This window comes from Parus major, unplaced genomic scaffold, assembly GCF_001522545.3.
Source record: "Parus major isolate Abel unplaced genomic scaffold, Parus_major1.1 Scaffold501, whole genome shotgun sequence".
Taxonomy (NCBI): domain Eukaryota; kingdom Metazoa; phylum Chordata; class Aves; order Passeriformes; family Paridae; genus Parus; species Parus major.
The window spans coordinates 11,485-23,621 of record NW_015379392.1 but is presented as its reverse complement, the minus strand read 5'-3'; the positions used below and the strand labels follow the sequence as shown (position 1 = coordinate 23,621).

Genomic DNA, 12,137 nt, shown 5'->3' with positions numbered 1-12,137 from the left:
ACGAGGTGTCGGTGGGCGTGGCCGGCGGGCCGGGATCCTCCCGGCAGATCTCGGCGCTGGATCTCGGACACTTCATGCTCCGCTGCCTCCGGAGCGACGAGTTCGACGGGAAGAGCGTCTACGTCAGCCGCCACTACCCCAAGGAGTAGGGATCCACCCCCGGGATCCACCGGGATCCACCCTGGGATCCACCGGGATCCACCCCCGGGATCCGCCCCCGGGATCCACTGGGATCCGCCCCCGGGGCTTGGGGGATTCCTCGGGATCGAGTTCCCGGGACGATCCCAGGGGCTGGGGGATCCTTTTGGGATTCACGTCCTGGGATCCTCCCGGGATCATCTCGGGGATCCCTCTGGGATCATTCCAGGAATTTGGGGATTCCTTTGGGATTCGCGTCCCGGGATGATCCCAGGGATTGGGGGATCCCCCCCTCCCCCCATTCCCAAGGAGATTAAATCCGTGCTTTTCCCAGCCTGGATTTTTCTGAATCTTCTTTGTGGGATTGGGGGGGATTTCGGGGCTCCTGGGGTGGTTTGGGGAGGATTTTGGGGATCCTGAGGGGATTTTGGGGGGTCCTGAGGGGGGTTTGGGGGGTTCCCCCCCTCCGGGGCCACCGCAAGGCGCGCCCTGTATGCAAATAGTCCCGCGCTGTATGCAAATGAGCGCGGCCACACCTCTCAGCCCCGTATGCAAATAAAACCTCACCGCCCTCTCATCTGATTGGCCAGGCACCCGCGGGGGACGGGGCTTGAAACAAACACTTCTGATTGGCTGCGCGAGGCGCTGCCGTGGCCGCTGATTGGTCCCGGCGCAGCCGTATGTAAATGAAGGGGCTGAAAGGCGGAGTGGGGCCTCCCAGTTTGAGTGGGGGGGATTCCCAGTTTGGGGGGGGGCAATTCCCAGTTTGGGAAGGGGGGATCCCAAACTTGAGGTGGTCCCAGTTTGAAGCAGAGGAGTCCCCATTTTGGGGGCTCGCAGTTTACAGAGGTGCCCCCATTTTGGGGGAATCCCCAGCCTGGAGTCTCCCCGCTTTTGGGGGATCCCCAGTTTCGGGCGGGGACGCCCCCAATTCAGGGGGGTTCGCGGTTGTTTCCCCCCGTACCTCAGAGCGGGTCCCGCCCCTTCACGGCGCTCCCCCCTCACACCGCAGCCTGCGGCGCCCCCTGGCGGCTCGGCGGCCTTCCCGCCTTTTCCCAAGCCCCGCCCCTCCGTTTCGGCCGCGCTCGGGCCGCGCTCGGGCCTTTCCGCCGGGACCGGCGGAGACGGCGGAGGGGGGGGGGGTCTCATTGGCCGGTGCGCTCGCGCCGCCCCCCCTCATTGGCCGCTGCGCTCGCGCCGCTTCCGCCGCGCCCCCCCATTGGCCGCAGCGCTCGCGCCGCCGGTGAGTGACAACCGCGCCCCCCCCCTTCCCCTCAGACCCCCGCCGGGCGCAGGGGTGGCGGGAGGGGGAATCCGCTGCTGCCGCCGCTTCCGCCGTTCTCGGGTAAGGCCCGGTTTTACGGCCTGGAGAGGGGTTTTAGGCCTTGAAAACGGGAGGGCGGCGGCGTCGGGAGGGCCCCGGAACCCTCGAGAATCCCCCCCGGGGCTTTTTCCCGGTGCCCGGCGGGCGCTGCCGGGAGTTGTAGTTCTGAGGGGGTGGGGGGGAAGCCCTGAGGGAGAGGAGGGGCTCTGAGGGGTTGTTTTGAGCGGGAAATCGGGAATTTTGGGGGGTTCCTGAGGGGATTTGGGGTCCCTGAGGGGCTCTGGGGTTGTGTTTTGAGGGGGGGGATTTTAAAGAGCCTTTGAGTGACGGACTCGGAGTCCCCGAGGGGCTCGCGGGGCTGCTTTGAGGGGAAAATTGTGATTTTGGAGAGAATTGGAGGTTCCGGGAGGGTTCCCGGGATGTTTGGAGGGGGAAACTGGGATTTAGGAGGAATTCGGGATTTTCGAGGGGTTCACGGGGTGTTTGGAGAGAAAAAAAATGGGGGTTTTTTTTGGGGTGTGGGAGTTTGGAGTCTCTGAGGGGCTGCGGGGTTGGATTTTGAGGGAATTTCTGGGTTCCTGAGTGATTTAAGGTTTTATTTTGAGGTGAAAATGGGATTTTAGGGGGTTTGGGGTCTGTGAGGAGCTCCGGGGTTGGATTTTGAGGGAAAAATTGTGATTTTTTGGGAATTTGGGGCTCCTGAGGGGATTCGGGGATTTATTCTGAGGGAAAAAATGTTATTTATGGAGAATTTGGGTCCCTGAGGGGTTCTGGGGTTGGATTTTGGGGAGAAATTTGTGTTTTTGGCCAAGGTCCCTTTGCCCCCTCCTCAGTTCCTTCTCTCAGCCCTGGAAAAATGGGGAATATTTTGAATTTTGTCCCTGTTTTCTCCATACTTTTGGAGTAAAATCTCTTAAAAATGCCATGGAAATGATGTAATGATTTCTGCAATTAATTGTTTTAATTAATATTATTAATTAGTGTTAATTTTCTTTCTCTCCCCCAGTGCTCAGCAGGGATTTGGTGCCCTCAGGCTCAGGTAGGGCTGAAAACACCCCCAAAATCACCCAAATTCCACCCCAGAAAAATCCCCAAATCCTTGAAACTCCCCCAAAATTCAGATTCTTCCAAAAACTGCAAAATCGTCATCAAAAAAACCAGGAAGTTTTAATTAAGTGTAAAGTTCATCTCCCAAATTTAATTTGCACACAGAGAAACCTCGGGAAAACACCCAAAAACTAAAAAATCTCCCCCAAAATTCCGATCCTTCAAAAAAAATAAAATCCGTAATTTTCCAATAAATCCCAAAACGCCTCCAAAATTCCATTCTCATCCCCTAAAAAATTCCACCCAAAAATTCAGAATTTCCCCAGAATTCTGCTGGAAAAACCCAGAAATCCCCTCCGAAAAAAGCCCCAAAATATCCCAGAAATCCCAAAAAAAACATCCCAGAGCCCCCAAAATTCCCAACCTCACCCCCAAAAATTCCCAAAAATCCCCCCAAAATTCCCAACCTCACCCCCAAAAATCCCCCCAAGCCCCAATTAACAAACCCTCCCCTAATTAACACCTCCCTCGTTATGCAAATGAGCTCCAGGTGCTTTTGGGGGTCTCCCTTTTTCCCATTTCTCCTTTTTCCCGTTTCCCCTTTTCCCATCTTTTCCCCCCAAAATCCCGGGCAGCCCCTGGGGCCCCTCGTTAATGAGTCCCTGATTAATTAATCCCTCGTTAACGAGCTCCCGGCCTGACCTCGTTACGGGAGGGGCCCCCTGGCCCCTTTGGGGGGGTTGGGATCGGGGCTTTTCCCAGATTTTGGGGTTTTTGGGAATTCTTTGGGAATTTTGAGGTTGAATTTGGGGGTTTTGGGGGTTAATTTGGGGTTTCTTGGGATTAATTTGGGGTTTTGGGGAATTCTTTGTGAATTTTGGGAGCTTTTGGGATTAATTTGGGTTTTTGGGAGTTGTTTGAGGCTTTTTGGGAATTATTTGAGATTTTGGGGAATTCTTGGTGAATTTTTGGGAATTCTGTTTTAATTTTAGGAATTGACTCTTCATTCCAGGAGATTCTTTTTTTTTGGGAATTAATTTCTTATTTTTTGGGAATTTTTGCTTCTCTTAGGATTTATTCCCCATTTCCATGAATTTATTCCCCATTTTTAGGAATTTTTCCTTGGTTTTTGAGGATTTTTCTTTTCCCTTCTCCCACCTCATCCCTCATTTCCCTCATTCCCAACTTTTTTCCCAACCCCCTCCCGCTGATTTTCCCGGAAAAACTCCGGGAAAAACTCCCGGAAAAACAAAAAAAACCCCAAATTTCCCCATTTCCCCCTCATTTCAACCCCAAATTCCTTCAGAATTCCAGGAATTCCCGCTCAAAACCTTCCCCCTCCTCCTCCAATCCCGGGAATTCTTCGGGAATTCTTAATGAAGAACCCCAATTAACCAAAGGTTGGGGGGGCGGAGCTTTCCTTAACGAGCTCCGGAATTAACGAGCTCCCCCTTTTCCTCTGGGGGAAAATCCCGGGATTTTGGCTCCTTCCTCCCCCTCTGGAACCTTTTCCCGGCATTCCCGGAATCCCTGGACTTCAGGCAGGTGGGAATTCGCCGGGATTTGGGAAGGCTGACGAAGATTTGGGCTTAATTAACGTTAATTAAGGCGGCGCCATCAGCCAAAGCTGCGACGGGGCCCGGTTTTATCCCGGTTTTATCCCGGTTTTATCCTGTTTATTTCCCGGTTTTTTCCCAGTTTTTCCAGCTTTTTTCCAGCTTTTTTTTCCCGTCGTTATTAATTGGGATGATCCCCTTTAATCCCTCATTAATTAATCACCAATTCAACAACTCCTTAATGAATTAACCCCTTAATTCCCGCTCCTTTCGGGCTCTTTTCTCCTTTATTCCCAATTTTTTTTTGGATGTTTTCATCCCCCCCCAAAAAAAAAATCTTGGAATTTTTTTCCCCCTTGGAGAAACAACCCCCGGCGGTCGGGGAGGAATTAAAGCTCATTAAAAGCTCATTAAAAGCTCATTAAGAGCTCGTTAAGTTTTAATTACCCCGAGCTGAGGCCGTGGGTGGGGTGGAAAGAGTTAAAATTTCCTTGGATTTATCAGAAATCTCGGAGTTAATGATTAAATTTAAATCCCTCCCTTTTCTCCTTCCGGGAGAATTCCCAGGGAAACCAATCCAGGAATCCCAAGGCATTCCAAGACTTCCGGAAATCCCCGGATCCGACCCCAACTCCTCATCCCCAAAACCCCGGAATTCCGGGATTTTCCTGGGAATCCCCATCCTGTTAATCCTCTGCTTCCCCCCCAGAATTCCAGCATTTTTGGGGAGGAATTCCAGGATTTTGGGGGGGGTGAATTCCCAGATTTTTTTTGAGTAATTCCCAGGTTTTTTTTGAGGAATTCCCAGATTTTTTTTGAGGAATTCCCGGATTTTTTTTGGGAATTCCCGGATTTTTTTTGGGAATTCCCATCCCGTTAATCCTCCTCTTTCCCCCCACCCCCCCCAGAATTCCCGCCATGCGCCGCCGCCGCCGCTCCAGCCTCTTCCCTCCGCTCATCCCGGAATTCCCGGCTTTTCCCGCCTCCGTCCCGGCTTCGCCATGAGCTCCCCGCCGCCGTTCCCGCCGGGATCATGAATTCCCAGCGCTCCGACATTCCCAGCGTTCCCAAGATGGGCGTCCGGGCCCGCGTGGCCGAGTGGCCTCCGCGCTCCAAAGATTCCAGGGATTCTCCGGGCCCTTCCCGGAGCTTCCCGGGCGGCCAATCCGCCCTCAAAGCCTTTCCCCGCCCGCCGCGGCGCCCCGCCCCGCATTCCAAGGAGGCGGAATTCCAGGAGGGATTCCCGGGAATGCCGCTGAGGCAGCGGAGCAGCAGCGAGGTGACGCTGAGCGAGTGCGATCCCGAGGAAACCCCGGAAACGCGCGGGAATTCCACCGGCGCCGCCGGGCTCTTCCGGGAATACGGCAGCACCTCTTCCATCGACATCCAGGGAATTCCCGAGCAAAGCTTCTTCGAGATGCTCAACGAGTTCCGGACTAAGAAACCGGAATTTTCCGGCGTCAAAGCGGAAAACCGGGAAGAGCCCCCCCAGTCCAAGGAGAAACCGCGCCGGCGCTGCCTGAAAAACGACGACTCCATCTTCAAAAAGCTCCGCAATCCCCGGCACGACCCCGATCCCAAAGATCCCGACGATTCCCGCCTTCCCGAGCCGGGCAAGTCTTGGATTTGCCGGAAAAGTTTTGCTCATTTCGACGTCCAGAGCATTTTCTTCGAGGCCGTTTCTCCGGGAATCGCCGGGACCCAGCGGCGGAACACGACCACCGGCGCTTCCGCCGCCTCCGCCGGCTCCGACCCCGCCTTTTCCAGCACCGAGGACCTGAATTCCAAGGAAAACTTGGAGCAGGATCTGGGGGACAACACCAGCAACGAGCTGCTGCTGAGCTGCCCCCACTTCCGCAACGAGATCGGCGGCGGCGCCGGGGAGCGCGACGTCAGCTTCTCCAAATCCGCCTCCCCGCCCTTCCCGGCTGCTCCCGGCGTCTTCACGGAATGCGGCCACGTCGGGAAGCCGACCAACGCCGGCATCTCCATCCTGGAGTTCCCCAAGGAGCAGCAGAGGAACCCGGAAAGGCTCCGGAATTACAGCGTGGAGCACGTGGATTTGGGAGCGCGCTACTACCGGGATTATTTCCATGGGAAAGGTTGGGGAATCTCCAGAGGGAACGGAGGGGTGGGATTTGCCCCATCCCGAAATTCCGTTGTTTCCTCTTCTTGAGCCTCCTCAAATTCCCTCTTTTCCCAGTTCTTCCCAGTTTTTTCCCTGAATTCCTCACATTTTCTCCTGTTTCCCTTCATTTTTCCTGCATTTTTTTCCCCTCATTATTCCCAGAATTTTCCCCATTTTTCCATGAATTCTGCCCTTTTTTCCCTGAATTTTCCCTTCTTTTATCCCAGAATTTTTCCCCCTTTTTTCCCTGAATTTTTCCCCCATTTTTCCCTGACTTTTTTCCCCATTTTCCCCCCGATTTCCCCCATTTTCCTCTCTCCAATTCCCATTTTTCCCACTTTTTCCCCCCAGAACATTCCAACTATTTTGGCGTGGACGAGAAGCTGGGCCCGGTGGCCGTCAGCATCCGCCGGGAAAAGCTGGAGGAGCCCTCGGATCACGGCCCCCAATTCCAGCACCGCCTCATCTTCCGCACCAGCCAGGTCCCAACCGGCCGGGAACGGCGCCGGAATTCCGGGAAAAAAACGGGATTGGGGAGCGGGGCCGGAATTCCCGGGAAAAAACGGGATTTGGGGAGCGTGGAAAATTGGGGGAAATCGGGGAAATTCCGTCCTCAAAGATTGAATCGAGCCCTTGGAATTCCCAAATCCCAGAATCCCCCAAAATCCCAGGGATCCCCCGAATCCAAAACCTTGGAATTTGGAGGTTTCTCCCCGTGGAAATTCCTCAGGAGGAACCTGGGAAACGGTGGATTTGATCCCGGGAAAATTCCCAAAAATGCCCTGGAATTGGTGGATTTATCCCCACGAAAATTCCCAGAAATTCCGGAGCCGTTCCTGCTCCGGCTTCGAGGATTCTTGGGGAAAAATTCCCTCAATTTTGGGATAAAATTCCCCTAATTTTGGGATAAAATTCCCCCGATTTTGGGATAAAATTCCCTCAATTTCAGGATAAAATTCCCCTGATTTTGGGATCAAATTCCCACCATTCCCAGCATAAACCTCCCCCAATTCCAGGATAAAACCCCCGGAATTTTCCCTCCGCTCCTCCCCGTTTTCGAGGCGTCCATCCCGGATTTTTTTCCCGCTTTTGATCCCGGATTTTTCCCGTTTTTCCAGCTGCCCACGCTCCGAGGCTCCATCCTGGAGGACGCCACCCCCAGCGCGTCCAAGGCCGGCTCCATCCGGGGGATCCCGCTCCGGGACGTGCTGGAATTCGTCGTTCCCGAGCTCAACATCCACTGCCTGCGGATGGCGCTGGCCACACCCAAGGTCCCCGAGCAGCTGCTCAAGCTGGACGAGCAGGGGGTGAGAATTCCCGGGATTTCGGGGCATTTCGGGGATTTTTTTTGGATTTTCTTGGATTTTTTTTTTGGATTTTCTGGGGATTTTTTTTGGATTTTATGGGAATTTTTGGGATTTTTTTTGGATTTTATGGGAATTTTTTGGGATTTTTTTTGGATTTTCTGGGGATTTTTTTTTTGATTTTCTGGGAATTTTGGGGGTAATTTTTTTGAGGGTTTTTTTTTTTTTATTTTCTGGGGATTTTTTGGGGAAATTTCTGGGATTTTTGGGGAATTTTTTTGAGGGTTTTTTTTTTGGATTCTCTGAGGATTTTTGGGGGTAATTTCTGGGATTGGGGGGGGGATTTTGGGGGAAATTCCTGGGATTTTCTGTGATTCCTTGGATTTGCCATTTTTTTGGGGAGTGGAATTTTTTGGGATTTCCTGCAATTCCCGTAATTCCCACCACCACCCAATCCCAAACATCCCCAAACCCCACCCGGATCCCGACTCTCCTGCGGAGCCGCCCGGAACGCGGCGTTGCCGTTTTCCCGCAGCTGTGCCGGCGGCACAAGGTGGGAATTCTGTACTGCCGGGCGGGGCAGAGCTCGGAGGAGGAGATGTACAACAACGAATCCGCCGGGCCCGCGCTCGACGAGTTCCTGACGCTCCTGGGGGAGAAAGTTTCCCTCAAATCCTTCCCCAAGTACGCGGCGCAGCTCGACACCAAGAGTGAGTGTGGCTCTTCCCAGGATCCCAGGGGCTGGGGGATCCCAGGGGTTGGGGGATCCCAGGAAAGGATTCCGAGAGTTGGGGAATCCCAAGAACTGGGGGATCCCAAGGGTTGAAGGATCCCAAAGGTTGGGTGGAAGATTCCAGAAGTTGGGGGATCCCAAAAGTTGAAGGATCCCAGAAAAGGATCCCAAGGGTTGAAGGATCCCAAACATTGGGTGGAAGATTCCAGAAGTTTTGGGATCCCAAGGGTTTGAAGGATCCCAGGAAAGGATCCCAAGAGTTCAGGGATCCCAAGGGTTTGAAGGATCCCAAGGGTTGGGTGGAAGATTCCAGAAGTTTGGGGATCCCAAGGGCTGAAGGATCCCAAGAGTTTGGGGCAATCCCAGGGGTTGGGTGGCCCCAGTTGGACCCCAAGAGCGAGATTTGGGATTTCACGGATTCGCTTTTCCCGCGTTTCCGCAGCCGACTCGACGGGCACGCACTCGCTCTACACCACGTACCAGGACTACGAGATCATGTTCCATGTGTCCACCATGCTGCCCTACACCCCCAACAACCGCCAGCAGGTACCGCCGGAACGTCCCGGGAATTCCCGGGAATCCGTCCCTGGAGATCAACGCTTGGGGGGGCAGAAATCCGGGAATCCCAAGGGCTGGATGATCCCAGAAATCCGGGAATCCCAAGGGTTGGATGGTCCCAGAAATCTGGGAATTCCAAGGGTTGGAGGATCCCAGAAATCTGGGAATTCCAAGGGTTGGAGGATCCCAAGGCTTGGATGATCCCAGGGTTGGTTGAGGGATCCAAGGGTTGGAGGATCCCTGAGATCAGGGAATTCCAAGAGTTCCAGGAATGCGGAAATCCAAGGATTCCAAGGATTGGTTGATCCCAAGGATTGACGGATCCCGAGGATTGACGGATCCCAAGGATTGGTTGATCCCAAGGGTTGAAGGATCCCAAAAGTTGTTCGATCCCAAAAGTTGTTCGATCCCAAGGATCGCAGCCTCCCAAGAACCGAACGATCCCAAACCCTACTGGGACCCCCCCAGATCTTCATCCCACCCATTCCCAATTCCCTTTTCTTCCTTCTCCCGACCTTTCCGTTCCCAGCTGCTCCGGAAGCGCCACATCGGCAACGACATCGTCACCATCATCTTCCAGGAGCCGGGCGCGCTGCCCTTCACGCCCCAGAACATCCGCTCCCACTTCCAGCACGTCTTCATCATCGTCCGCGCCCACCAGCCCTGCTCCGACAGCGTCTCCTACAGGTGGATCCCCTGGATCCCTCTGGATTCCTTCTGGATCCCTCTGGATCCCTCTGGATTCCCCCTTGGATCCCTCTGGATTCCCCTGGATCCCCTGGATCCCCTGGATTCCCTGGATCCCTCTGGGTTCCCTCTGGATTCCCCTGGATTCCTTCTGGGTTCCCCTGGATCCCCTGGATCCCTCTGGGTTCCCTCTGGATCCCCCGGATCCCCCTGGATCCCCCGGATTCCCCTGGATCCCTCTGGATCCCTCTGGATCCCCCCTGGGTCCCTCTGGATCCCCCTGGATTTCCCCTGGATCCCCCTTGGAAATAATCCCGGAAAAAATCCTGCAAAAATCTCGAAGAAATCTGGAAAAAAACCATAAAAATCCCACAAAAAAATTCCCCAAATATCGCTCAAAAATCCCGTAAAAAATTCCTTAAAAATCCCGCAAAAATTTCCTCAAAAACCATGTAAAGAATCCTGCAAAAATCTTAAAAAAATCTGTAAAAATCCCCCCAAACCCTCTCAAATCCCCCTCAATCCCCCCAAAATGCCCCCCAAACCCTGTCAAAGCCCCAAAACCCTCTCAAATCCCCCTCAATCCCCCCCAAAATCCCCCCAAATCCCCCTCAATCCCCCCCAAAATCCCCCCAAATCCCCCTCAATCCCCCCCAATCCCCCTCAATCCCCCCAAAATCCCCCTCAATCCCCCCAATCCCCCCCAGCCCCCCTCAGATTCCCGTTTTCCCCCCCAGCGTGGCCGTCACCCGCTCCAAGGACGTCCCTCCCTTCGGGCCCCCGCTGCCCCCGGCCGGCGTCACCTTCCGCCGCTCCGAGCTGTTCCGCGCCTTCCTGCTGGCCAAGGCCATCAACGCCGAGAACGCCGCGCACAAATCCCACAAGTTCCGCACCATGGCCACGCGCACGCGCCACGAGTACCTGCGGGACCTGGCCGAGAACTACGCCGGCGGCTCCCCGCTGGACACGGCCGGCAAGTTCAACCTCATCTCCTTGGCCTCCAAGAGGAAGGAGAAGTGCAAGGCGCGGCCGTCGGCGGAGCTGGACAGCGCCGGCGCCGTCTCCTGGCGCGTCTCCGCCTCGGATTTCGGGCGTGGCGGGGCGGAGATCCCGTGCGTCCTGGGCATCTCCAGGGAGTTCGTGGTCCTGGCGGATCTGGCGGCCAAGGAAGTGGTTTTTAATTGTTTCACCGGGGACGTGATCGGCTGGAGCGCGGAGGGGGCGGCGCTCAGGATCTACCACGGCCGCGGGGACCTGGTCAGCGTCCGGGCGGGCGCCGACGCTGCCGAGGGAGCCGAGGGATCCGGGGCGGAGGAGGTGAAGGAAATCGTGCAGAGGCTCAAGGTGAGGGGGAATCGGGAAAAATCCGGGATTTTTGGGGGGAAATCGAGGAAGAGGAGGGGGGAAAATGAGGAAAAGTTCCCGTCTTATTGGGATTCTGTTTGGGACTGGGGGGTGTCTGGTCCTGTGGGGGGATTTGGGGGGAATTCTGTGGGATTTGGGAAGTTTAGAGGGGGAGATTTGGGATTGGGAGATTCCTGGGATTTGGGGATTTCTAGGATTGGGAATTTTGTGGGATTTTGGCGGTTTAGAGAGGGAGATTTGGGATTGTGGCATTCCTGAGATTTGGGGAATTCCTGAGATCAGCCAATCCCAAAGATTGCAGAACCCCAAACGTTGAATCACCCCAACCCCAACCCTTCCTCACATCCCCAAACCCCGAATCCCGTGGGATCCCCAAACCCTGAATCCAGTGGGATCCCCAAAACCCGGATCCGGTGAGATCCCCAAACCTGGGATCCGGTGGGATCCCCAAACCCTGAATCCCGTGGGATCCCCAAACCCCGAATGCCATGGGATCCCCAAACCCCGAATCCTGTGGGATCTCTCTCCCACCATGGATCCGGCGGGATCCCGTTGCAGGCCACCACTCCGGGCTGTGCCACGGTGGACATGACGCTGCGGCGCAACGGGCTGGGCCAGCTGGGCTTCCACGTGCACCCCGACGGCTCCGTGGCCGAGGTGGAGGAGTACGGCTTCGCCTGGCAGGCCGGGCTGCGCCGCGGCAGCCGCCTGCTGGAGGTGTGCAAGGTGGCGGCCGTGGCGCTGAGCCACGAGCAGATGATCGACCTCCTGCGCACCTCGGTCACCGTCACCGTGGTCATCGCGCCGCCGCACGACGACGGCACGCCCCGGAGGTGGGCGGGGCTTTGGGGGGGTCGGGTGGCGGCGGCGTTTCGGGGGTGGCCTTGGGGACGTCTGGGTGTCCTGGGTGTCCTCGGTGTCATCTTGGTGTCCTGGGTGCCATCTTGGTGTCCTCGGTGCCATCTTGGTGCCCTCGGGTGCCATCTTGGTGCCACCTGTCCCTGTCCCCATCTGACCTGTTCCCGTTCCCGTTCCCATCCCCGTCTCCGTTCCCGTTGTTCCCGTTGTTCCTGTTCCCATTGTTCCCGTTGTTCCTGTTGTTCCCATTCCCATTGTTCCCGTTGTTCCCGTTGTTCCTGTTCCCATTGTTCCCGTTCCCGTTGTTCCCGTTGTTCCGAGGCCGCCGTTGTTCCCTCAGGGCTTGGTCGGAGGCGCTGCCGGGGCCGGTGGAGCCCAAGGCGGATCCGGAGCCGTTCCCGGAGCCGTTCCCGGATCCTTTCCCGGAGCCGTTCCCGGG

General features: G+C 55.7%; 1 protein-coding gene across 1 annotated transcript in view; it reads left to right on the top strand.

Annotated features, from left to right (window-relative positions):
- The first annotated feature begins 1,391 nt into the window (after positions 1-1,391).
- LOC107199216 (signal-induced proliferation-associated 1-like protein 3) overlaps positions 1,392-12,137 on the top strand; it is a 12,448-nt gene continuing 1,702 nt past the window's right edge. Inside the window, exons 1-11 of the mRNA XM_019005508.2 lie at positions 1,392-1,483; positions 2,469-2,501; positions 4,974-6,167; positions 6,545-6,675; positions 7,312-7,500; positions 8,033-8,207; positions 8,673-8,776; positions 9,318-9,475; positions 10,213-10,819; positions 11,399-11,673; positions 12,039-12,131. Of these exons, the coding sequence (XP_018861053.1) occupies positions 5,099-6,167; positions 6,545-6,675; positions 7,312-7,500; positions 8,033-8,207; positions 8,673-8,776; positions 9,318-9,475; positions 10,213-10,819; positions 11,399-11,673; positions 12,039-12,131 (2,801 nt within the window). The 5' untranslated portion in view covers positions 1,392-1,483; positions 2,469-2,501; positions 4,974-5,098. The remainder of the gene's footprint in view (positions 1,484-2,468; positions 2,502-4,973; positions 6,168-6,544; positions 6,676-7,311; positions 7,501-8,032; positions 8,208-8,672; positions 8,777-9,317; positions 9,476-10,212; positions 10,820-11,398; positions 11,674-12,038; positions 12,132-12,137) is intronic.